Source organism: Hordeum vulgare, chromosome 2H (genome assembly GCF_904849725.1).
Source record: "Hordeum vulgare subsp. vulgare chromosome 2H, MorexV3_pseudomolecules_assembly, whole genome shotgun sequence".
Lineage (NCBI taxonomy): Eukaryota > Viridiplantae > Streptophyta > Magnoliopsida > Poales > Poaceae > Hordeum > Hordeum vulgare.
In genome coordinates, this window is record NC_058519.1 from 5,119,777 (window position 1) to 5,145,750 (window position 25,974).

The 25,974-nt window shown below is 46.3% G+C and overlaps 2 protein-coding genes across 3 annotated transcripts; both read right to left on the reverse strand.

The window, feature by feature from the left end:
- Positions 1-661: 661 nt before the first annotated feature.
- Positions 662-6,025, reverse strand: LOC123431517 (L-type lectin-domain containing receptor kinase IX.1-like). 2 transcript variants are annotated; one of them, XM_045115336.1, is made up of 3 exons: positions 5,002-6,025; positions 1,778-2,405; positions 662-1,610 (listed from the first exon to the last, which is right to left on the reverse strand). In XM_045115336.1, the coding sequence occupies exons 1-3, from the start codon at positions 5,948-5,950 to the stop codon at positions 995-997; spliced, it is 2,193 nt and encodes a 730-aa protein (XP_044971271.1). In that variant the 5' UTR covers positions 5,951-6,025; the 3' UTR covers positions 662-994. The 2 variants fall into 2 exon arrangements, with proteins under 2 accessions (XP_044971271.1, XP_044971270.1); XM_045115335.1 differs by having other exon boundaries at positions 1,778-2,408.
- Positions 6,026-22,958: 16,933 nt separating this feature from the next.
- Positions 22,959-25,658, reverse strand: LOC123429056 (G-type lectin S-receptor-like serine/threonine-protein kinase At2g19130). Its single transcript, XM_045113117.1, has one exon. The coding sequence runs from the start codon at positions 25,581-25,583 to the stop codon at positions 23,100-23,102; it is 2,484 nt and encodes an 827-aa protein (XP_044969052.1). The 5' UTR covers positions 25,584-25,658; the 3' UTR covers positions 22,959-23,099.
- Between the last annotated feature and the right edge of the window lie 316 nt (positions 25,659-25,974).

Sequence of the window (25,974 nt, forward strand, 5' to 3'; positions counted from 1 at the left end):
GTTGGTGCTCTGTTGATCATGGATGATCGTGTAAAATGTATTTTCATTTATCTCGTACTCTTTGTAATCCAATACAGTCGAAGATGATTCCATGACCAACGAGTACAACTCTTTAGAAACAGTGTTTTCACCCATGAGACGTTTAAGCAAAAGAGCGAGGTGGGACTATCTATTAGAGAAACGAATCCTGTTTTGGACCAAACGAGATGCTAGGTGATTTGGTTGTAAAAACAAATTCTGGGCTGAAGGTCTTGTATTCGAAACTCTATCCATTAATTTTTCGGTCTTGTGTTCGAAACTCTATCCATGCAATTAATTTTTCAATGCGCGCGGCTGTACGTGGACTGCGGGTTGCTTCTAAATATAGCTGGGACTTTTGTGTAGAACAGTACGATGGATAAAAAAATACATATTTCTTTTATTAGTAAGTATATAGAATATAGATATAGATTTGTCTGTAATCTTCTAGGTTTCCATCCTCTGCCGGCAAGTGCCGGACAAATAAAACACCACTGGAAACCACATTAAGCTCGAATCTAATAATACATGTTTTGTTTCATATAAATAATATTGTATTCAAACAATTAATGATCAAACTTTTTACTAAAATATGTGTGAACCAATCACGATAGCAGAATCAGTATGTGTGTAAGCATGCATATATGGTGATCAAGAAAGAGCCACTGTTCAATTCGATTGTAGAATTAACATGACACATTGCCAGAACATTCAGGGTGATCCCGAGATAGCAACATGATACATCCTGACTTAGCAGCAGATGAGAGAAGCAACATTATTGACCGGGATATGCATAAGAAGCATGTGCTACATTGTACCATGGAATGTTGAGAGCAGGATACATAATGTAGTCCCCGTCAAACGTAACCAACCCAAAATTCTTGTATGCAGTTCCCAGAAAGATCTACTTCCTTTTAGTACAATGTTGGTTCATTTTTGAGTCACTTATTTTGAAACGGAGAAAGTAGTTGTCATGTCATCTGAGATCTGACAGAAGTGTCTGCTCATCAGAGCAATGACTTGTGTAGGCATCATGATGTGCCGAGGGAAGCCAAGTGTTAACCGCGTAGTTAAGATTAGGCAATGGCTCATCACGTTCCAGGAACTCCATTGCTTTTTGAATGGTAGGCCTTTTGGCACCGTCAAGAAGAGAACACCAGAGTCCTAGGACAGCCACACGCTGCATCTGCGTCTGCCATCTATCAAAGTCGTCGCCATGCAACCTTTCATCTGTAGCCTCGATAACCTTGCCTCCTTTGTATAGCTCCCATACTTGCTCCCTAGATTTCCTTGTGCATACAATGTCTAGTAGGACGATTCCAAAGCTATATACATCTGATCTAGGGTAGAACTTGACTTTGCCATCTTTCCTGCATTCTGGATCTATGTACCCTTCCGTCCCTTGAGCGAGTGTCATCATCGTCGCGTTGTCCTGGTTGCCGACCCTCGACAACTCGAAGTCAGCAAGCTTGGCATTGAAGTTGTTGTCAAGGAGTATGTTGCCTGGTTTGATATCTCTATGCAGAATGTAAGGGTCACACTCATGGTGGAGGTAAACCAGAGCAGAGCCAATGCCTTTAACAATTTGGTACCTGATAGACAGACAGACAAACTCATAAATCCCTGAAAGCATCAGTGATGTTTCTTCTATGAGAGAAAGAGGGGTGGAGCATTAATAACAGTATATAATCGATTATGAATCCTTGCAAAAAGTAAATAATATGCAGACCGGAATTTGTTAGTACACACTACACAGTACCTTGTTGGCCATGTTATTACTTGCTCACTCTCGTGTAGGTGGTAGTGTAGATTGCCGTTAGGCACCAGTTCGTAGACAAGGAAGAGCTCGTTATCCTCCTCCTTCCTGCAGCACCAGCACATGAAATCAAGCAGGTTCGTGTTGTTTTCCCTGCAGCACCATCCTTTCAACTTGACGAGATTTTTGTGCTTGGCTTCACTAATGGTGTTCATCTCGGCGAAGAAGTCTAGATTTCCTCCCCTTGTCTCTTTCAATATCTTCTTTACAGCCACCTCGCTGCCGTCTCCAGGTTCCTTGGAGCTCGAGTTTGATGATACACTCGATTCCGTGGAGGATGGGTCATCCCGTTCTCTCGAGGGCAGACCTGATGACCATCCTTTGCATGTAAACGTACCTCTGTAGACTACTCCAAAGGCACCTTGCCCAATAACCCTCTCCTCGGAGAAGTCGTCCGTTGCAGCAGCCAGAACACTGTACTCGAATCGTCTGGCTCCTCCAGTTCGCGCCACAAAGTCATGGCTTGTGGTCCTTGTCCATTTGAAACACGAGATGATGCACCACACCACAACCACCAACGCCACTGCTCCACCAATCGATCCTCCAACAATCGCTGCCCTCATGTCATGATCTGCTGCATGTCCCAAAATAACACTAAAAAATAATTATAGGTAATCATTAGTTATATTTCATTCCTAGCTAGCAAGACGAATGCATTGATTGATGTAGAGGTCGGGGGCTCTGTTTCTTTTTTTCAAAATAAGAAGCTAGCAAGACAAATTGATGGCCCACGACGGTCCCTATTTACATGGCACACACACGTATTTCCAAGACCAATTTTGATTAATTCAACTAACAAAATGTGGGCTATGTGTAAAAAAATATATTATACCATTCAATTTGTGTTCAAGTGTACATAGATACGTTGATATAATTTTTATGACAAAAAGTTTATAGCTTTTTGATAAATTTTTGAACAAAGTTTCATCATGAAAAAGACAGTGCCATGTATTAAAAGACGTGGGGGGGGGGGTATGTCAGGTAGTAGTATACTTAAGGAATATATAAGTATATTTTCCGTTCCTCAAATATTTCGAAAATATTTCATGTGGTTTGTACACAAAAAAGTTGTACTGACCAAGGATATAATTTGATAAAGCGAAGATGGGTAGCCAGTTCCAGATATTGCTATTGTGACCAAGATGAAACAATAAGACGTCTCTTTGTTGATTGTCCACTAGCAAAATTATGGCACATTGTTTATATTGCCTTCACCATCAAGTATTAATACACTATCTGGGACGTGGTTCAATGGAGTAGATGGAACTTTAGCGAATCATATACGGATTGAATATGTGCGTTAGTTTGGGCCATATGGAATATTGGAAATGATATGGTTTTTAATGGCAATATCTTCAATAATTTCTTCCAGGTTATCTACAGAGCCATGACTTGGATTCGTATGTGGTCGTTACTCACCCATGCGGACTACATGGAGCTTATGGTTATTGGATGCAACCGATGGAAGACGGTCGCACGGGTTATTTTCAACCGGTTTGAATGACGAGCTAATAATAGGCTAGGTGTATAGCCATCGTACCTGTTTTTGGTCTCGCGGGATGTGGCATTTTTTTTCACGTACTACGTTTTGTTTGGCTCAAATTGTGAGCCCTTTGTGGTTCTAAGACTTTGTGAAAATATAGAAATGGTTCCTCAACTCCAAAACCAGCAAACTGTAGTGCCTCAACTTTTAAAACCGGATAAGTTTAGTCACTCATACTGCTTCGGCTGATTTTTTTGCTCACGTTGTCTGGTTTTTTGATCGGTACTGTGTGATACCAGCCTGTTAGTGGTGGAATGTAGAACTGTGTGTAGTGTAAGATATATAAATAAATGGGACAAAAAAAGTTACTTATTAAGACGCACCTGACATGATAATGGATAGAAATTGATAGCATATGTGCAAAGGACCGAAACTGTGAAAAATAAATTGATTTTCAATGTGTTATTATCACTGTTATTATGGACATGTATAATATCTGCCAAAATACTATAAAAGGGTATACTTGTCTGTGTAGTGTATAGCATCTGTTGTGTAGTGGTTACAGTGGAGGATCTAGAAATTTAAAATAGGGTGGTCCACCTACAAGAAATAGACAACGAATATGACATGTACAACATTCTAATTTACCAATAGCACATAGATATAACTCAATATGGGACGAGGCGATTTACCTCCCAGGCTCAGGAGCGAACAAAAAATACTAAATAAATTAAAAAAATGAATTGTTTTGTGGAGATATGACCGAGTGTGTGATGTCCGTGCCAGATTTCAACTTTTGGATGTGTGAGTAACTCTCAGCAAAAAAGATAAATTTAGGGTCTATGAAAAGTTTATTTGTTTGTGCATTATTTGGACTCAATTTTTATTTGTTGTGAGCTACTAAGATGTCCAAACGCATTGAAATTTGGCACGAATCTTACGCATCCAATCATCTTTCTCCACAAAGAATTTGCTGTTCACCGGATGTAGATAATTTTTTTTGAATTTTTCTAGTATAATTTTGGAATTTAATGTCCAACGTGTGCAGATGATTTTTTTGAATTTTATAGTAATTTTTTCGAATTTACTGTTCATCGGATGCAGATGAACGCGGACTCAGAATTGAATAATCGCTCAATATGGTCCTACAAACACACTATTATCATTTAACTCTCAGTTCTGCATTGTAAAAGCCAACATGGTACATGCAAATTCTTCAACAATTAATTCTACCATCATTTAACTCTCGGTCCTTGCATTAGGATCCTACAAACACACTATTATCATTTAACTCTCAGTCCTTGCATTAGGATCAATCATAGCTAAAAAATAATTAGCTGAAGCAGTATGAGGGACTAAGCATATCTGGTTTGAATAGTTAAGGGACCAATTTTTGCTGGTTTTACAGTTCCAGGAACATTTATATGCTATTGAAAGTGTTTATGGATGAAAAATATATTTTTTCCCATAATAGTAAGGATGTGGCTAGTTTTTAGTTGACTGAGACTTAACCAAGTCTCAATCAAGTGAGATAATATATAAAAGTGAAAATAAATTTTTGTACAAATCTCATGTAAGATCGAAATATTATAGAATCGGATCGACCGAGACATAATGAAGTCTCAGTCAACTGAAACTTAGCAAAACTTTGAATTAGTAAAGCAGAAAAAGGAGGGAATAACACCTTTGCGGGGTGGAGCAAGCGAGGAGTTGAAGGACCATGACAGTATCCGGTGCAACTCCATGGCGGAGCCTGTGGCTGCGGAAAACCCTACTGCCACCTGAGGCGGGAGCAAGGTGTTGAGCTGATTGGTTAACTGGAAGCTGACCTGAACGTGGCGAAGGTTACGTTTATCATCATCATCAAGCTGCAGTTCGGCGACCAGCATCCGTGTGGTGTTGTCAAAGGTGACTGTGGCCGTCATGGTGCCGTTGAGGCTGGAGCGAGGCGGCAAGATTGTTGCGTTCACCGAGGTGACAGAGTTGATGTCGATGCCGATGTGGTCGCCGTTGGAGTCCCAAGGGTTTTGGAACGTGTCGAACTCCACGGCGACGAACCGCTCGTCTCCGAAGGCGGCCTTGTTATTGCCATCGTCGCCGGAGTTAATCAGGCCAAGGTTTCCCCCGCGTGAGTTGGGCGACAATTTTGATGGGTAGCAGGCTAGGAAGAAAGCCATGCCATCACCCTTCATGATGCTGCTGTACACGACGATGGCGAAGGTGAAGCGTGTCTGGAAGCTGGCCAACTCGCCGGTGGTGTTGTCGTAGAACGGCACCGGGTGCGCGTACGACACCCGTCCCGTGCAGTGCGTGGGATCCTTCCCGTACGAGCTGCAGGTGACGTCTACATGGTGGTCGAGAAGGTGGTCTTGCACAGTCGCTGACGCGGAACCCTCGAACTCGAGGTCTTCCATGCGGTAGGTGGACGCGTTGGTGAAGTCGAAGCTGAAGGAGAAGGGTGACGCGACTGCAGCTGGAAGTGGGAGAGCGGAAGTCGGAGACGAAGCGGGAGGAGGGGTGACATCGAGAGATTTCACTCCAGAGAAGTGCAAGGAAGCGAGGAGGACGACGACCAAGGGGAGGAGCTGCGCGCTGCCTCTGCTTGCAGTTGCAGGCAAGCCCATGGCCACCATGACTTCGTACTATCAAGAGGATCAGAGAAAAAAGGCTACACACTACCGGCGGTGAGGTGAGATCGAGTCCGCGCGACGCCCAATGCCTCGATCATGCGCGACGCCTATTTATAGGCGACGAGCACAAATCATAACGTCAGCCAGACCCCGGCTGACGCGATGGTAAGGCTGGTCATAATGGGTATTATGAATACTATCGTGCATATGAACTACACAATTTTGATAAGGTGACATACAATTAAATAAAAATATATATTATATTATGATACAATATCATATTAAATAATGTGCTAATATGTGTCGACAATACATAAATTATTATATGATACCAACGTGTAATATTATATATTACGGATATAGCATACACTAATATTATATGCATGTTACTAATATATGATACTTCAATTACAACTAGCCATTGAACTTCACGCACGGCTTGGCTGGTCCAGTCTCCAGTGCGATCCACATCGCTTCCTATTGCTAGTCCAGGTCCACGTCGTCGGCCGGTCCCCGCCCGGTATGAGACAGCATGTCTTGCGTCCATATCCAGCCAGTCTGTCTACTTTACCTTCATCTTCATGTTTCCAAAAAGTCCTCCAATTTGTATTTTTTAGGGGCCCCTCCAATTTATTAATGATATGCCGTATGAGATGAATACAAAGACACTTTGATGTGATGTCTACAAGCGCATAAACGAGTCAATGACGTACCGTAGACATCGTCCCTCTCTTAATGGATCCGGACAAGTAATCCTTGTTGTAGTATACAACCGAAAAGTTCCAAAGATAATTTGAAAAAACGAAGATGGAGAGGCAGGATGAATTGTTGTTTTTGTAAGCAAAATGAAACGATTAAACATCTTTTCTTAAAATGCCCGCTTGCAAAACTTTTTTGGCGCACACTACACATAGCTTTTAATATATCTCCACCTACATGTATGAATTCCTTATTCACAACGTGGCTCAATGGAGTCGACGGCAGAATATCGAAACTTATTAGAATTGGAGTATGTGCGTTATGTTGGGCTATATGGAATACTAGGAATGACATGATTTTTAATGGCAAGAATTTCAACAACTTTTTGCAGGTTATTTTCAGAGCAACGTCCTGGATCCGTATGTGGTCGTTACTCAGTCATGTGGACTTCAGGGATCTTATGGATATTGGGTGCAACCGATGGGAGACAGCCGCTCGGGTTATCTTCAACCGATTTGGATGGCGTGCTAATAATAGGCTAGGTGTATAGGCATCGTAGTCTGTTATCAGTGGAGCCGGATGGGCAATTTATTTATTTAATTTTTGTGCTCAGGTTCAGAGATTTGTGAACATCACATACTTTACGCTTATTTTTAATAATATGGCTGCATGCATCGATTGATGCAGAGGCCGGGGGCTCGTTTCCTCCTTTTCCAAAAAAAAAAATACAACCGAAAAGTTGTCGTGCTAAGCCCTTAAAGTACAAGGCACTCGAATAACTACCGACACCAACAAAGAGAAACGTAGATAAAAAGGCCATACAAGCAAACACATTGACAAAAAACAAGAGTCGGGTAAATCCATACGGATCCAAGTCCAACAAAAACAGGCGCCTGACCGGATCTAAGGAGATTCATCAAAGACACACCTTCACATACCCTCTACCGGAGGGGGAACATGACGGAGCGAACATTATGCTAACTCTAGAACGTCAACGCGGCCTCAACCCAAACCAAGATATTTACTGACCTACCAAAGCTAATGCAGGGATCCCTCCCACGGCCCGACAGGGAACAGGGATCGACACACATTCAAGACCCAAGGGTTCAAGTATTTGATGGCGAGAGACGCGAGTTGGCAGTGAGACCTTCTCTTTGGTGCCAGTTGACTCGTGGGCGCTCACAACATTAGCATAGCGGGCCGCAACCCTGTATCTTGGTTCGCGTTACTCGCTCAATTCGCTTCGTCCTCCGGTTGGATGGCTCGCTTGATTTGCTTCGGCCGGCAGCTGGATCGCTCGCTCGGTGGCAATTGATAAGTATTTTTTCCAATTAAAAAGAACTTATTGATAAGTTTTTCTGGCCGTTGATATGGAACAAAATAGTGGACCGCTGACTGTTGACTTGTTGACCATTTACTCTTGACTTTTGAAATAAGTGAATCCAAAAAAATGATGGATATTAAAAAAATCATGTTTTAGAAAAAATCATGAATATGAAATATTTTTTGAAATTTTGAATGAATTGAAAAACAATTTACAATTTTTTTTAAAATAGACAACAACACAAACAAGAAACTTTTAGTCTCAAACAAGTTGGGGTACAAAGGCTAGAGTTAAAATCCGTAAGGTATTGCAACCAACTCATAGTTGTGGCACATAGATAACAAGGTTCTACGCACCCCTATAGATGGCTAGTTTATTTTTCATACTCGAGTCCTTCAGATGTCATTTTAGGAACTTTTTCATGTCAAGTATGGAATACTCTGACCTTTCTTGAAATTATCAGCATGCTTTAGTCGTCTGTTATGAACTTGAACTTCTGAAGGCCTACACTGAATATGCTCAAACCGTTTGAGACGATGTCGAATAAGCTTCTATTCAATCCATGCTACGCCAACTTAATCTTGTATAAAATCATTATGGACCACGATCCCTCCTTGTGAGGCCAGATAACCATGCATCTCAACATGCTCATATCTGCTACACCTAACTGTCGAACACGTTGCATTTTAGTCGGTGAATGATCAGCTAATCGTGGAGCCATCACTATTGTCGTCACTTGTTCAAGCACTTGTTACAATGTTATTATACATGTCCTTGATTAGGGTAACGTATTTTGTTGGGACTTTATATTTTTTTCAATGCCCACCTTGTATCATTCCGTGACATCTTATCGTAGGGTTTCTCAAGGTCAATGAACATCATATGCATGTCCTTATTTTACTCGATGTATCTCTCCTTAAGCTGTCATACCAAGAAAATGACGTCCATGATCGAACTTTCAGGCATGAAACTAAACTGATTTTTTGTCACACTTGTCATTCTTCTTAAGCTGTGCTCAATGACACTCTCTCATAGGTTCGATCATTGTATGGATCATCAGTTTAATTTCATGGTAATTAGTAAACTTTTGAACACCCCTCCTAATAGGTCTCAGCGTTGGTATTTTAATATGTTACCGAACTTCATGGTCTGGCCCTCGCTGCAAAGGATATATAGGTCAAACAGAACTCTTGTTCAACTAGCACCCAAGACTAGAAGAGACTCCAAAGATGTCGAAAATAGGTATTTGCTTGCCGTAACAACAGACGGCAAGGCTTTGAAGAGCAAAATCACATCATCTGCATACAAAGACAACTGTCTACGTATACTTTGCTCATCATCGTGCTGCAATCATTGGCTTTGGAGAAAAACTTGCACAACGTATCCATAATCAAAATGGCAGAGGCCCCATGAATGCCGGAAACGACGACAAAGAGTAGAGACTCTGTTGAGCAAAAACGCGTACGTGTTGATGCCAAGGTAAACAGTTAGGGAATCCACAACCTCAATCTTGCACCACGGGCAAGTTTTTGTATGAATTCCAATAGAAAAACGGCCCGGTAACCTTATCAAAAGGATTGGCGGTATGCAATTTCAAAAGGGAGCTGACACAACTTTTCTGCTAAAAGTCTTTGCCGACTTACGAACCAGTTTGAAGTTTCCATGACATGGCCGTCCCTGATGCTCGCCCCTTGGTTTCTCCAACTTAAGTAGGCAAGATGGTGCCTCAATTTGCACCTCCTAAATAATAGTACTCCAATAATATTTAGGTTGGCCAGTCCAATCATGTACTCGTACCACTCTTCTAGCAAAGCCGGTGCAATCATGTACTCGCAACCTTCCAAGATACACACGGTGAGTATGGTTTTCGTATGCATCAAGTTGTTAGTACAAGTCTTTCTCTAGAAGATGATAGAAAGAGGACTTCTGGTTGTGTACTTTTCGAAGCTGTATGTGTGGGGCCAAAAACGAACATGGTAGAATTCCATGCTAATGGACACTACACAAGTTGCCGGTCGAAACTTACCAAACTAGATGTCGATGTTATTTGGGACGTGGTTAAAGGGGGTCGATGTTAAAATTGCTAAACTCATCCGCGTAGGATCATGTGCACTTTTCTGGGCTACATGGAATTGTAGAAATGACTTGATATTTAACAAACAACGACATATTCATTTTTTGCAGGTCATTTTCGGGGCTACTGCCTTGATCCGCACATGGTCATTACTCACTTCCGTGAAAGCTAGGAAGCCTATGGTTACTGGGTGTGTCCGATGAGAGATGGTAGCTCAGGGTATCTTTAACCGGTTTGAATGGCGTCATATTAATAGGATAGGTGGTTAGTTATCTAGGCCTATGTGCACCTCCGATTGTGGCGTGTCAGACGCCGTGTATCTTTTTATTTTGGATTAAGACTCTTTTGTACTATTCTATGACTTGGTATCGTTCTTAATATATGGCCGTATACATCCCTCGATGCAGAGGCTAGGGCTATGCCTCCTTTTCTAAAAAAACCAAACTAGATAATTTCCCGTGCGTTGCTGTGGAAAATTTGGCCTACAATTGGATTCGTACATGGCACACAATCCTTGTAAATAAAAGGATCAAAATAAAAGGAGCAATACTTTAGAGTGGTAAATTACGTATACCATTCAAAGTTTGTACTACAGATGAAAAATCAGATTAGAGGATTATGTGGTAATTTAACCATGGAACCAAATGGTTCACGGCTTCAATACATGCCACTCTCTTGGCTTCTTTTGCAAGGTGAATTTTTTTTCAAACTTCAACTGAAACATCACCAATATAACCCAAAGACTGAACTGTGCCAATCCCATAAGAACTATCGCATGCATTTACTTTCATCCATCCCTCAGCAGGAGCTAAACAAATGCCATTGATCTTCATAGAATCATAAGGCTTCATCTTCTTAACATTCCTCTAAATCATTAAGAAAATATGAGTATAAGAAAACCTCATCGGATAGTAGAAACAGTGTCCATGGTCTGACCTGCTACGGGCGTTTGTTAGATGACGATAGTACTGCAGGAGAGACATAGTTGCATCTGTTAGCCATTGGTTTGACAGATAATTACATGTATCTGTGGGCATGAATGACACCCGGCCCATCCCATATCTGGCTGCTACATTCTCATATACGTACTATTTGCCAAAGTTCGAATGCATGGGGCTCCAAGGGGAGAGGCAAGGGAAGAATAGTTGTCATGAAGAGAAGTTATCCAAGGGGAGAGGAATCGCTTTGAAGAGACAGATTGTGCTGTATGTGGGCGTCGCTTGGAATCCAGGAGGAAGAGGCCCGTCGTTCTGCCCCTGTTCGCTAGTAAAGAGGAAGGGGGAGAGGTGTGCCACGAATCAATCTGCTGATACACCATCCTTCTATCCCTGTAAACTAAAAGATTTATAAGAAAATTGCTCACATGGTGCAGGACGTGGAAGCCTCCATGTCAAGATTAATTAGTGGTAGTGGGACCGCTGATGTGAATAGCTTGCATGTTGAGATAGAAAAGGTAGTGGGGGTGAACTTCTTAGGTATATAGGATATAGGATTAGACCTCAGTAAGGGCATCTCCAATAGTCGTATGATCATCGTTGATAAAATTATCACATAGGCGATTTTGATGATATGGCACATAATAAAAGAAGAGAGAGAATGAAACCGCATGAACTTGAAGCAACTGTTGAGGCACAAGCTCCGAGGCAAGCATACTCATTTTTTCAATATTTAATAGAAAACACTTCCTATCTATAAACTGGTAGGAGACCAACGTCAGATCAATGGACTGGCCTTGATTCATTTGGGATCGGACGACCACAGATTGTGCATGTACCTTTAAAAAGAGAGAAAAGAACACCCCCTCGTTCAGAAACAAAACTCTGCCCATAACATCTCCCTAATCACTGTCCCGATATTCCCGTTGATTCCAATCTCTTCCACCTCGCACGCACCACCCAGATCCCCCTTCTCCCATGGCCTCGCATGCGCCTGCCTCCTCCTCTCCTCGAGCAGCACGACCAGTTCCTTCCCTTCCTCCGCGCAAGAGCGCCACTCCTCCGTACGTGGCGCCATGCCCATCTCCAACCGGGTGTCCGCAGTCCGCTGGTGTTGTTGCCTAACCATGCTGCCGGAGGATCACTAGATGGCCGGAGGAAGTGAAACCATGGGAATAAGCGAGCATCCCTTTTGGTTGAGTTCTTTCGATTGGTTCGTTGCGTCCATGCACATACTATTTTCAGTTGTATGGTTATATGCTTTCAAATTTCCACGTGTCATATTTGTGCTTCTTCCCGGCATACAATTCGCTCCATACATTACATAGTTGTACTTCTTCATATTGTATAGTTTTCTTCATATGTTCCATACATGCGCTTCTATATTGTGTTCAACTTGCTTCCTCGCATGCTTCGTAATATTTTGTAGGCATTGTGTTTGAATGTAACTTGCTTCCTTTGCATGCTTCGTAATGCTTCATACAACTCGTTTCTTCTTAACTTTTTGCAGAGTCAACAACAACAGAAGACACATGCCTACCGAGAGTGAGAATAACATGATGGTTGATACAGGGCAGGTGCACAATGTGATATTTGTTTGGAAGCAAACTAGCTAGCCTGGCACACCCTCGGTGGTCACATGCCAAGATCGTCGGCCCCTCAATGGCGTCGACGCTTGCCAACATTGACACCCATAGATTTGTGGAAGAAATGGTGGTCATCAAGACTAGGTCGGACACAGTTGGATGGAGCATAGCGGGGAACTATGGATTAGGAACATGATTTGTATTTGGAAGCATTACTTTCAATCAATGAAAGAAAATTGTGAACATTTGTATTTTTTGGTACACGTCCTAATGTGCTTGAAACATGTGTACATATGATAATGATTTATTTTTTATAGTGAAGGTCTAATTTTCTTAGAAGCAATTATCTAGTCGCTGGAAACAAGATTTTTATGTTTCTAAGCAAAAATTTCCATTGAGTAAGAAACAAATTTTCTTAAACTGTAGCACGTTGGTTACCCCGTGGATGCAAATTCATTGGTAGGCAGAAGCATTTTTAATTTACCTTGAAATAATATATTGTCCAAAAAAAAACAATACGTTACATGTCCCCATGGTTGAGAAACCTCACTTTCGAAGCAATTTTATTTTTTAAGAGAAATATATTGTTTGGAAGCAGTTTTAAATAATACTGGAATCAAGATAGCTAAATATGGAACAAACCACCTATCGTCCAAGCCAACAGCAAATGGAATCTTGCGTTTAATTAGGCATAATTTAAGGTAGTAGTTATGGAAATAAATCATAATTATACATACTAACTAGCCGGACGCTCTTTTTATTAGGCCTCATCGTGCGTTGGAGATTAATCTAATCCAATGGTATAAGACTAGTTTGATAGATGCAAAGCAGCAGCAGTCTGTTGCCTACTGATGCCCATATTTAATGGACCTGCTTAATTATTTTATATACGGTTAATGTATATACACTTTAATAAAGAGCTTGTATGATATGCTGTTGGCTGTTGACGTGAACACTTATACCAACGACTAAACATACAGACTGTTGAAGATGATTCAGTAGAAGAAACTGAAAGCGAGAGCAATACCCTACGTACGTTAAAGTGACCAGCTAGCTAGCACAACTGGGCCAACGTGTATGCAAGTTGTATGCTTAAATTGGAAGGATCGTCCAATCTTCTCGGGCCAATCTGCCTCCGACGCCGAGCGCCGTCAACTGCCGACAGTAATCCAACGCGGTTAATATGTACCAGGTGAAACTCCGACGATCACCCTCAGTCCGTTTTTATGGCTCAGCCAAACAGTAATCCAAAATTGTCTGGGGCGTTTATTTGTTTCATATCAGCGGTTCCTCCGGCAATCAAACATCAAAATGTGTACGGATTTGCACTTGGTATTATTGCTACCTTGCTTGCAGCCAAACATGTATAAATTTGTACTTCTAAAGTCCTGTTTGGAACTATAATAGATTATGATAATCTGGATTATGAAGATAAATTATATAATCAGGTTTATAAAAATAATTTAGGTGGTCATATTTGAAGTTCAGATTATATAAACTGTAATTCAGGTTTTTACATTGTATAATGACCTGTCTTTCCTATGCGCGCGTTGAGGAGAAAAAAGGAGGAGGGTGGCGGTGGCAAAAATTAGTAATTACCTCTAACTTACAAGGATAATGGGTCATTAGCATTTCATAATCTGGTTTTATCTCGGGTAGAGTAGATTGTGAGTTTTTAATAATCTGTTCATCTAGTTTTTATAATCTATAACATAATTTGTCTTGTTTGAAGACATTATAGATTATAAAAACTGGATTATCATAATTTGAGCGATTCCAAACAGGGCCTAAGTAATCATGGAGACTAATGTGCATGATCCACAAAATAGGCTTTCGCCCCCCTATATAGATATAGCAACCATCAGATAAATCTCTGAGTCCAATGTTGGGACAAAACAGCACAAAGATGCCCAAAAGAAACAAGAAAGAAAGAAGAGAGAAACAAATGTCAGCAACATCGGATCGACGAAAACGATGATGACCTGCAACTGCTGCGCCCACGGAAGGACTCCCACCCAACTCCTATCACTTTGAATCTCCACATACCAAGCAACACCTTCAAGAAGAAATGCGACGACGATAGTGCTGCTGCCTGGACCGGTCCTATGATTTCCCCTGGTACGTGGAGGGGCATGGGGTAGGTGAATACCCGACGCCCATCAATAAGGGGTGGCGGCACCCGCGGGCCTTACCGCGTTGGTGTCGGCAAGCCAACAGGAATTTCTCCTGTCCACTTAACACCTACAACCCCGAACGATCCATCATGCTCCACCAAACTTGCCGCCCATCAACATGCACCACCACGGTCTTGCAATCATCATCGCCGCCTCCCCGTGGTGAGTGACGTGAGACCGACGGAACTGAGACAAACAGCCGGGAACGAGGAGCGGCAGGGTCAGCAGCCACGCGGGAGGGGACCACCTTCACCGCCAACGGCAGTCACCGACCAGACGAAGGAAGGGAAGCACACCAGGCCCTCTAGGCCCGGCCGAGCCCGAAAGGGGCTCATGAAGCTCCCGTCACCGTGCTGCCAAGTCTGTTCGGCCTCCAACCATATATTCAGCTTGATCTGTTCGGAGATGTCTAGTGATAATGTGGAAGATGATTCATCCGGTGAAGTGTACATGTAGTACCCCTCTTCGTTGTTATCAGCATATCTTTACCTACTACTACCTCCGTCCGAAAATACTTGTCCTAAAAATAAAAATAATGGATGTATCTATAATTAAAATAAGTCTAGATTCATCTATTTCTAGGACAAGTATTTCCGGACGGAGGGAGTATTAAAGTACGGATCGGGCTCAAGTTGAAGTTTTCGTGAAGTGGCCGGCCCCGAGAAACGCTCCTTAGCTTTTTCCAACTAAATTAATTAGAGTAGTAGTGAATCTTCTAGCAAGGACGCTGGCTCAGTTTGTATCTCCAAAATAACACTCCAATCATGCTTAGTTAGGCCAGTCCAATCATGTATTCACAACGCTCCAAGGTACACACGTGGAGCGAGGTTGTCGTATGCATCAAGTTGTTAGAATCGGACGTCAGGTCCGGTTAGCAATCTCAAACCTTGACATTGATATAAGTACAAGTCTTCCACTAGAAACATTGAAGCGATGATATAGTTGTGTACCTTTCAAAGCTGTACGCTGGAATTCCATGCAAATGGGCACTACACAAGTTGCCGGTAGCCGTAGGTGCTGGTCCAAACTTACCAAATTAGACTTCAGTCTGTTGGTCATTAGTTGTAATTAATTAGGAGAAACTGAAAGCCAGAGCAATACTCTACGTACGTTGAAATGACCAGCTATTCAGCTAGGACAACTAGGCCACCATGTATGCAAGTTGTATTCTTTGGAAGGATCGTGCCATCTTCTCCGGCAAATCTGCCTTGGAACCGCGGTTAATTTGTATCTAGCGAAACTCCGTCATCACCCACGGACCATTTTCGAGGTGCAGCCAAAGAGTAATCCAAAGTTTCCTTGGGTGTTTATTTTATTTCATATCAGCGGTTCCTCCTATAATCAAACACGAAATTGACCGCATGCATCAATTGATGTAGAGGCCGGGGGTTTGACCTCCTTTTCAAAACAAAACAAAAAAATAAAACACGAAATTTTGTTCGGATTTGTTCTTGGTATTAATATTATTGCTACCTTTGCTTGCGTCCAAACATGAAAAATTATTTCAACTTCTAAGTAAGTCATAGAGATTAATGTGCATGATTGCACATTAAGACTAGTGAAGCACATGCTGTGAAAGGACACTCCATGAATCCTTAGTTGGACAAGTAGAAGCTGTGTATGTTGATTCTGCACATAGTGCCATATATATACATGGATGATTACAATGGATAAGATCTACTGTAACCGAAACTGGAGAGGTGGAGGGGATCACGACGTGGAGCGGGTCGTGCCCCCGCTGGGAGGCGTGGGCGCCAAGTCCCCCGAGCCTCCGGGGCGAGGCCGTTTCCCTCCTCGGACGGCAGTCCCACTGGCAGGCGTGGCAGCTTTCCAACACCCCCCCGCAGTCGAAACGTGGTGTTCGCCGACGTTGAGACTGGTGCGGAAGTCGCGGAAGACAGCCGTAGGTAGACCTTTGGTGAAGATGTCCGCGAACTGCGACGTCGTGGGCACGTGAAGAACACGTACTTCGCCGAGGGAGACGCGTTCACGGACAAAATGTAAGTCGATCTCGATGTGCTTGGTGCGTTGATGTTGCACCGGGTTGCCGGACATGTACATAGCGCTGACGTTGTCGCAGTAGATGACGGTGGCGCGAGGAGGCGGACGACGGAGCTCGGTGAGGAGCTGGCGGAGCCAACTCGCCTCGGCGACAGCGTTTGCTATCGCACGGTACTCGGCCTCGGAGCTGGACCGAGAGACGGTGTGCTGGCGTTTGGACGACCAGCTGACGAGGTTGGCGCCGAGGAAGACCGCGAAGCCGGAGGTAGACTTCCGCGTGTCGGGACAACCGGCCCAATCGGCGTCGGAGTACGCCGTGAGATCATCGAAGGTGGAGCGATGGAAGCGCAGCCCTAGATGGGTGGTGCCACGGACGTAGCGGAGGATCCGTTTGACCAACTGGTAGTGGCTGTCGCGAGGATCGTGCATGAAGAGGCAACATTGCTGGACGGCATAGGAGAGATCAGGACGAGTGAGGGTGAGATATTGTAAGGCCCCCGCAAGACTCCGGTAGAGGGGTGGGTCGTGGAAGGCGGGGCTGTTGGTGGCGGAGAGCTTGGCGGTGGTGTCGATGGGAGTGGAGACGGGCTTACAGTTCAGCATCCCGGCGCGATCGAGAATCTCAAGGGTGTACTGTTCCTGGGAGAGGTGGAGGCCGGTGGCAGTGTGGTGTACATTGATGCCCAAGAAGTGGTGGAGGGAGCCGAGGTCGGTCATGGCAAACTCGCGGTGGAGGGAGGCGATGATCGAGCGAAGGAAGGTGGGTGTGGTGGCGGTGAGGATGATGTCATCGACATATAGGAGGAGGAAGGCGGTGCCCTGACAGGAGTGTATGAAGAAGAGCGAGGAGTTGGCCTTGGAGGCTTGGAAGCCGAGGGACCGTAGGAAGGTGGTGAAGCGGGCGAACCAAGCGCGGGGCGCCTGTTTCAAGCCATAGAGCGACCGGTGAAGACGACAAACGTCCCCGGGGCGCGTGGAGTCGACGAAGCCGGATGGTTGCGCACTGTACACTGTCTCGACGAGGTGGCCGTGGAGGAAGGCATTCTTGACGTCGAGTTGATGAATGGGCCACGAGCTGCTGGTGGCGAGATCGAGGACGACGCGAATAGTAGCGGGCTTGACCACGGAACTGAACGTCTCGCCATAGTCAACGCCGTCCTGCTGAGTGAAACCGCGGAGCACCCACCGCGCCTTGTAACGAGCCAGCGAGCCGTCGGGGTGGAACTTGTGGCGGAAGATCCACTTGCCGGTCACCACGTTTGCACCTGCAGGACGAGAAACCAACGACTAAGTGTCATTCCGCAACAATGCATTATACTCCTCAAGCATAGCGTTGGCCCAGTTCGGATCCTTGAGGGCGGCGCGGTAAGAGGAGGGGATGGGGCTGATGGCGGACGACGGGAGCGTGGAGGCGGTGAGGGAGAGATGATGTTTAGCGAGGGAGAACCCGGCCTTACCACGGGTGCGCATGCCGTGCTGGTTCTGGGGAGGAGCCACAGGAACTGCGCGGGGTGGAAGGGGTGCGGGCGGCGCAGGTGTGCAGGTGCGCGGGGTGGAACCAAGTGCCACGGGGGCGGAGGCAGGGGAGGGACGCGAGGACCGCGCGGCTAGACGTGGGGGAGGGGGCGTGGTGCAAGGTGAAGGGTGGGTGGGTGGCGGCTGCATGGGGGTGTAGCGCGGCTGCATGGGGAGGGAGCGGAGGTATTGGTTTGCATGGCGCGGCTACAGGGGAGGATCTGCATGGCGTGGCTGCATGGGCTACATGGAGCGGTGATTGGTTGCATGGGCATGGGAGGGTTTGCATGGCGCGGCTACATGGGAGGACGACGTAGACGAGGCAGCACAGTTGTGGGAGGGCCGGCGTAGACGGTTGGGGAAGGAGATGGTACCGCAGGTGGGACGGTCGGCGAAGGGGAGGGTCGTGCTGCGAGGTCGGCGAAGGGGAAGCGACACTCGTCGAAGGTAACTTGGCGGGAGATGTAGACACGGCGGGAGTGAAGATCCATGCAACGGTACCCTTTGTGCTCAAGGGGATAGCCGAGGAGGACACATGGCGTGGAGCGAGGAGCTAGTTTATGGGGTGCCAGGTGGGTGAGGTTGGGGAAGCAAAGACAGCCGAAAACGCGGAGGTGATCATAAGAGGGATGGGCGCCATGGAGAAGGTAGTATGGGGTGTGGTTGCGAACCGCGGAGGAGGGGCGGCGGTTGAGGAGATGGTTGGCGGTGTGAAGTGCTTCAACCCAGAACTCGGGAGGCATGTGGGCATGGACGAGGAGGGTGCAGAGGACATCGTTGGTGGTGCGGAGAAGGCGTTCGGCCTTACCGTTTTGTGGAGAAGTGTGGGGGCACGAGAGACGAAAGACGACACCGTGGTGAGAGAAGTGGTCGCGGAGGGAGACGGAGAGAAACTCGCTGCCATTGTCACACTGCACACATTTGATAGAGAGGTTATATTGTGTTTGTACATAGGAGAAAAAACGTAAGAGAGTGGGTGCGGTGTCGGATTTTTGTCGCAGCAGGAATACCCAAGAGTAGTGGGTAAAATCATCGAGCACCACAAGATAGTACTGAAAGCTGGAGTAGCTAGAGACCGGCGAGGTCCACAAATCGCAATGGACAAGCTGAAAGGGAGAGGTAGTGCGAGAGGTGGAGGAAGCAAATGGTAGTCGTGGTTGTTTGCCAATGTTACAAGGAGTACAAACGGAGGTGCCTTGCATATTATTACATGAATCTAAGAAATTGTTTGCTAAAATAGAGAGAGAGGCGCGACTAGGGTGGCCCAAGCGGAGGTGCCATATGCTGCCGGAGCTGGAAACGGAGAGCGCCATAGAGCCGCCGTTATTGGAGAAGAACGGGTATAGATCGCCGGTACTACTGGAGCGCATGAGGACCTTCCCCTTTGCCATGTCCTTCACAGAGAAGCCAAAGGGGTCAAAAGACACAATACACCAATTATCAATAGTAAAACGACGAACAGAGATGAGGTTTTTAACGATGGCAGGGGAAACGAGAATGTCGTTGAGAGTGAAGGGAGGGAGAGATGTGGAGCCGGTCGCGATAACAGGGATGGACGAGCCGTCACCAATGGTAATGCGAGAGGGAAAATGCATCGAGGAAGAACGGTTGGCGAGGTTACCGGAGGAGCTGGCGACGTGGGAGGTGGCGCCGGTGTCCATGAACCACTCGGAGCTGGTGGGCGGCGGCTGCAGCTGGATGTTCGCGAGGTGGGCTGTCAATGCCTGTTGCTGCTCCCAGGTTGGGGTGGGAGGAGTAGGGCCAGCAGCGACGGGGTAGGCTTGGTGCGGTGCAGGGGGGCGGGGGCCGAGGACGCCGGCCGCATTGGCAGGAGTCCAGGGCGCGCGCCACTCCTGCGGAGTCGGGGCAGGCGAACCCCACGGGGTGAAATACCCAAGCCAGGGCTGCTGGCCACCAAGACCGCGGCCTGGGGTGGGTGAGGTGCCGGTGGTGCCGCGACCACGACCGCGCCCGCGGCCACGTCCGCCGCGTTGGCGTTCGCCGGCAGCGGGCCCTTTCCCTTTGTCCTGCGGAGAGGGAGGTGCACCGGTGGAGGAGTTGGAGGAGGAGCCGCCGGCGGGCCCGATGGCAAGAGCGGAGGCCCCGGCAGTGCGTTCCCGTTCGGTGAGGCCGATCTCGTCCAGAAGGAGGCGAGAGCGGGCCTGAACGAACGTCGGGAAGGGTTGCTGCATCGGGAGTAGGGTGGCCATGACGTGGAAGCGCCGGTTCAGGCCGCGGACGAGCTGGAGAGTGAGCGAGCGATCAGAGACCGGCTCACCCACGTCGGCCATGGCGTTGGCCAACTGTTGGAGGCGGCGGCAATACTGGGCGATGGTCATGTCGCCCTGGACTGTCGCCCGAAACTCGGCGCCGATGTGGATGGCGCGGCCGGCGGCGTTGTCGCGGAAGAAGACCTCCAGCTAATCCGAGAGATGGAACGCCGTGCTCTCCGGGGACTGGATCACGTCGTAGAGTTCGTCGGAGATGGTGCCGTAGATCCAGAGGACGATCGTGATGTCGTCGTTGCGCCAGACGGGGTCCTCATGGAGCAGATCGGCCGCGGCAAGGACGTGGTCCTCGACGTGGTATTTGCAGAGGACGAACCAGAAGAGCTGGCGCCACTTGGAGTAGTTGTTGTCGTCGAGGCTGAGCTTGAACGGGATGAAGTTGGCGATGTTGACATGGCTGGCTGGGATGGTGGGGAGCTGGATGGGGGAGGGAGGGATGGCGAGAGCATCTGCACCGGGGCGGGCGATGCGGAGGGGAGGAACGACCGGCGCGGCGGCACGGCGAAGAACCCGAGCGTTGGGGGAGGCTGGGGCCGGGGCGACGGGGTCGGCGACCGGAACGGCGAGCTCGGGAACGGGGGCGACGGGCGGTAGGATGAACGGCGCATCAGCGTCCCCGAAGGAGCGGGTGCGGCGGAGAGGTCGCCGGTAGCTCATGGCGGAAGCGGAGGAACGAGAGGAGCGAGAGAGCTCTGATACCAAGTTGGACAAGTAAAAACTGTGTATGTTGATTCTGCACATAGTGCCATATATATACATGGATGATTACAAGGGATAAGATCTACTGTAACCGAAACTGGAGAGGTGGAGGGGATCACGACGTGGAGCGGGTCGTGCCCCCGCTGGGAGGCGTGGGCGCCAAGTCCCCCGAGCCTCCGGGGCGAGGCCGTTTCCCTCCTGGGACGGCAGTCCCACTGGCAGGCGTGGCAGCTTTCCAACATCCTTGTCATGTTTAACACCAGCACAAGTGAAAATACAATCTCATACAGTATAAAAGTTTAAATCGTCCTGAGCTTCCGGCCCTATGTGTGGTTGATGAATGTATTATCTGATTATCCTAGGACAATCTCACACAAATTGTGGTTGATCAACTAGTTCAGGCACAGCAGAAATATGTTTTGCTGCAGGTCTTGATGCATTTCTACTACCACCTGAACTGTTGTTGGTGGTAGCCACCTGGGTGGTGGGGTTGGCATTCACTTATTTCTTTATCAAATACTTCTCCATTATTCTTCTTCCCTGTCAAATAATGGAAGTACTAATTGATGAAGTTTTGATAGAGTTGTTCTACTGTATTAGACTATTAGTATGAACTGACTGCAGGTTTTCATTTGATTTGATATGAGACAAACCAAGGAATCAACTGAAGCTTAAGGATCAGAGTATAGTCAAGTAAGAACAAACAAAATAAATAACGAAGAAGTATCTCTGCAGTCTGTACCTACGGAAGTTTACTAATTACTAGTTGGGGATAACGAGATGCATGACCGAGGAGATGAGCCGGCTCTACACACCTGCTCAGAGCCAGAGATGAGTCCATCAGGTTGTTTTGTTGCCAGGTGTTGTACACCCGCCGACGGTGACGCCGCTGCTGCCCTGCTGCCGACGGTGACGCTACTGCCCAGTAATTCTCAAGAGTTTGCTGCTGGCCTGCTGCCGGCTGCCGGCGATGGGCGACCGGATGGCACGGGAGTGGCACCCGTTGAGAGCCCGAGATGCGATCCACCGATGGTCCAACCAAGCGGCGGCCGAGGGCAGAGGGCTCGCTTCTTCGTTTTTCTCTCTATTAATTGTGAGCTCCTAGAGTCGAAGCGGCAGGGATACGCACGCCTTCAGGCTTCAGACTTCATTTTTTCGTGATTAGCTTTTCTTATTGGGCTTTCTAATCGGAGTGGGGGCACTGCATGCTACAACCTTCTCCAATGGCAGTTTCCCTCCTCCTGACAAATCATTAGCTTCTGCCTGTATGAGAGGGTGTTTGGATCACTAGAGACTAGAGACTAGAGACTAGTAGTAGTCACCTTTAGTCAGTAAACCTCCAAACACCCCTGACTAATGGGTGACTAAAACTAGTTTAGTCCCTAGTCACCCCACCCCCAACTAAAAGTGACTAAAGTCTCTTCTCCAATTAATTGGCGGGCCCATCCTGTTGCAGGCTCATTCTCCCATGCGGGCACACCAATGAAAGGAAGATAAATGAAAGGAAGAGAGAATAATTTAATACAGAGACATTTAATGCTGACTAGTAGTAGTCACCTTCCAAACAGGGCCTGACTAAAAACTTCTAGTCTGACTACTACTAGTCACATGACTAGAGAGTATCCAAACACCCTCTGACTCAACGAGGCTTTGGCGCCGCTGCAATGGAAATAGCTTGGTGTTTCCCTCCTCCTGACAAGACACCCCTACAATGCCTAGTTACTATAATTGGTCACTGGAAAACGAGAGGCAGTTTCATAACTACAGGTTTGCCTTTCTTTATTCCTTCTCCACCACATTACAATTTAATTTTTTTGAAATAAAGATTAGTAACATCCGATGTAAAATATTTATAAATTACATTGATGTTGCATCGGATTGTTCTGCTATAGCTGCAAGCAGTCTTGGCATCGGGGGCATATCAATCTCCTGTAGACCCTCAAGAACACGTACCACTTCATCCATCGCCGGCCGATCAAACTCATTATCTTGAATGCACCAACATGCAACTTTGCAAACCCTTTCAGCCTGTACCGTATTGAAGTCACCATGTAACTGTGGATCCACCAAACTCCCCACATCCCCTTCATGAAGCTTGTTGACCACTTGTACAGGGAAATATTCAACATGGTAACTGTTGCTGGTGCATTCTTCACCTGAATTTCTCCTTCCCGATATGATTTCCAACAATACCATGCCAAAGCTATAAACATCAATTTTGGGTGTAACAGCAACTCCACTAAGCCACTCTGGGGCAAGATAACCTACAGTTCCCCTGAATGTAGTCAGAATTCGACTAAAATTCCTTCCCAGAAACGCTGCCAACCCGAAGTCCGCAACTTTAGGAGCAAATGATGCATCCAGGAGTATGTTTTCTGGCTTAATATCACAGTGTATGATGCACTTGTGGCAACTCTGATGCAAATAGAACAATCCTCTAGCAACTCCTAGGGCTATTTGATACCTGGTACTCCAACTTAACACAACACAATTGCTCTTAAATAGATGACCATCAAGAGAGCCATGTAGCATATGTTCATAGACAAGCAACCTATTATTACCTTCACAGCAGAAACCAATCAATTTGACTAGATTGATATGTTGGATCAGTCCAAGTGAGCTCACCTCAGCCCTAAATTGCTTCTCTCCTTGGCGAGCACCATCAAGCCTTTTCACTGCTATAGGAGTCGATCCACTCAACACTCCCTTATAAACAGAGCCAAAACCACCTCCTCCCAGCTTTTCAGAGAAGTTTTTTGTAGCATGAACTAAATCAGTGTATCTAAAGGCAATAATTCCACCACAACCTTGGTTATCGTATAATGGAGAACAACACCACTTGAGCTTTGTCCTTCGTATCACCAATAACATCACGAGCATTATTAATGCAAAGCTAATAATGCTTGCAGCAATAACAACTCCAATGTTTAGTTTTCTTTTGTTTTTGCTCAAACTTGGGAAATCATTGGCAGCAAGGCGAAGGTAAAGAACATCTTCAGAAAAAATTTCAATGCCATCATTCAGATTTACACTAAGCAATTCCCCATGCCAGACAGAGCACATGTTATTGTTATAGGAGTAAGCAGTGCAGGAGCAGGAACCTCGACAAGCTTCTTCACATTTCCTCTGAGTGGTAATATTTTGTATGCTTTTCGGATTGTAGGGCAATGTAACATGAGCAATAGGGTGGAACATGTCTGTTGAACTTGTATTGTTTTTTTTGGTAGGGCAATGTAATGGTGTATTTCTGATGCATCCTCCTGTCCGATCATCAAGGTACCAATCCGCTGGTGACTTCTGAGAGAAGCTCTCCATACAATCACAGAATGGACGTGCAGTACCGCGTGCAGTGCCATTGCAGACCGTGAAAGGTCCGCAGGTAGCCGTCGGAGTGCAGGGATCAATAGGTTTGGATTGTACGGTTTGCCAAGACTGTTCGGCCTCCGACCATATATTCAGCTTGATCTGACCGGAGATGTCTAGTGATAATGTGGAAGATGATTCATCCGGTGAAGTGTACATGTAGTACTCCTCTTCGTTGTTATCAACATATGTTACGTTAATCAAACCTTTGGTCCGTGAATCCGCATTTAGAACCATCATAATTACTGGTAAAAGTTTGGACATTTGTGATGTTCCATATTCCCAATTCCAGTACACTACTGAGGGGTTTCGGCGCTTCATGATGATCCCACTGGTGGCTAGTTCAAGGGTGTATGAGCCAAGTCCTGGATCAATCAGGCTCTTCTTTGAGATACCCAGTCTACTCAAACCGGTTAGCTTGTTCCGGCCTCCCTTGGCACCAGGAAGCAGAACATCTGTTGGGTAGTCGAAGCTCTGCCACAACGGCAGACCAGATGATGGGCCTTGTGTGAGGACAAGGTTTCCGTTGTTGAAGAGAACGGCGGTACTAGTGATGTTTATGTTGGTTTGTGTTGTATTGATGATGTGAGTGGACCAAAGTAGAGACTCGGTACCGGCATGGTTCACGATGGCAAGATTGCCATCGGTTGAGATTTTGAGCTGTGTTAGGTGGAGCTCGGAGTCGGATATTGGCTTATCTCTATTACCAACCCAGACAGTTGTGAAAACCGGAATCTTATTGAACCATATGCCAAGGTACCAGTTGGGGGAGGTGGTGGTGTCGGACTTACTGGTGGTGGTGCGTGCTGCAGGCCGGAAGAAGCCGAGCGCGAACTTGCCGTTGCTTGAGACGAGCTTGTCGCCGACGGCAAGCGTTTGGCCTGCCGTGAGAGTATCATGTGAAGTTGTGGAGGAGCATGGAGGGGCGTGCAAGGAGGAGAGGAGGAGAAGCACGAGTAATGTGTCGAAGGCAGACATGGATAAGAGTGTCTAATGGCTTGACAAGTGAGGAGACGAGCATGAGCAATGTGTTGACGCTGGAGGGATGTTGTGCTCTTGTGACAAGGCAGAAGAAGTGTTTTTATAGAATGAAAATGGCGGGGCTTATCATACAGGTTCAGATGATTGAAGGAGAGAAGAAGGCCCACTTGGAGAAGAATTGCTACATGTTTATCAAAAAGAGACGAATGGCTACAAAGTACTCCTATATATATATACCCACATGGGCAGGCACTTGGACTAGTTATACGTCTCTACTCCCACGTCCTATATGTGTCAACAAAAAAGCGGTCAAGAATGTCCAGTAGAATTAAAGGAGAAGGATGGGGTCAAGTAGATAATTAGCATGTTCTGCCTATTGAAGGAAGCT

Bases quoted from the DNA above. Each gene is read 5' to 3' on its own strand.
- LOC123431517 (XM_045115335.1), bottom strand. From the start codon at position 5,950: ATGGTGGCCATGGGCTTGCCTGCAACTGCAAGCAGAGGCAGCGCGCAG. The intron at 2,409-5,001 runs GTGTTATTCCCT...TGGGACATGCAG, and splicing joins GCTTGCTCCACCCCGCAAAG to CAGATCATGACATGAGGGCA. The intron at 1,611-1,777 runs GTACTGTGTAGT...TCTGTCTATCAG, and splicing joins GTAATAACATGGCCAACAAG to GTACCAAATTGTTAAAGGCA.
- LOC123429056 (XM_045113117.1), bottom strand. From the start codon at position 25,583: ATGTCTGCCTTCGACACATTACTCGTGCTTCTCCTCCTCTCCTCCTTG.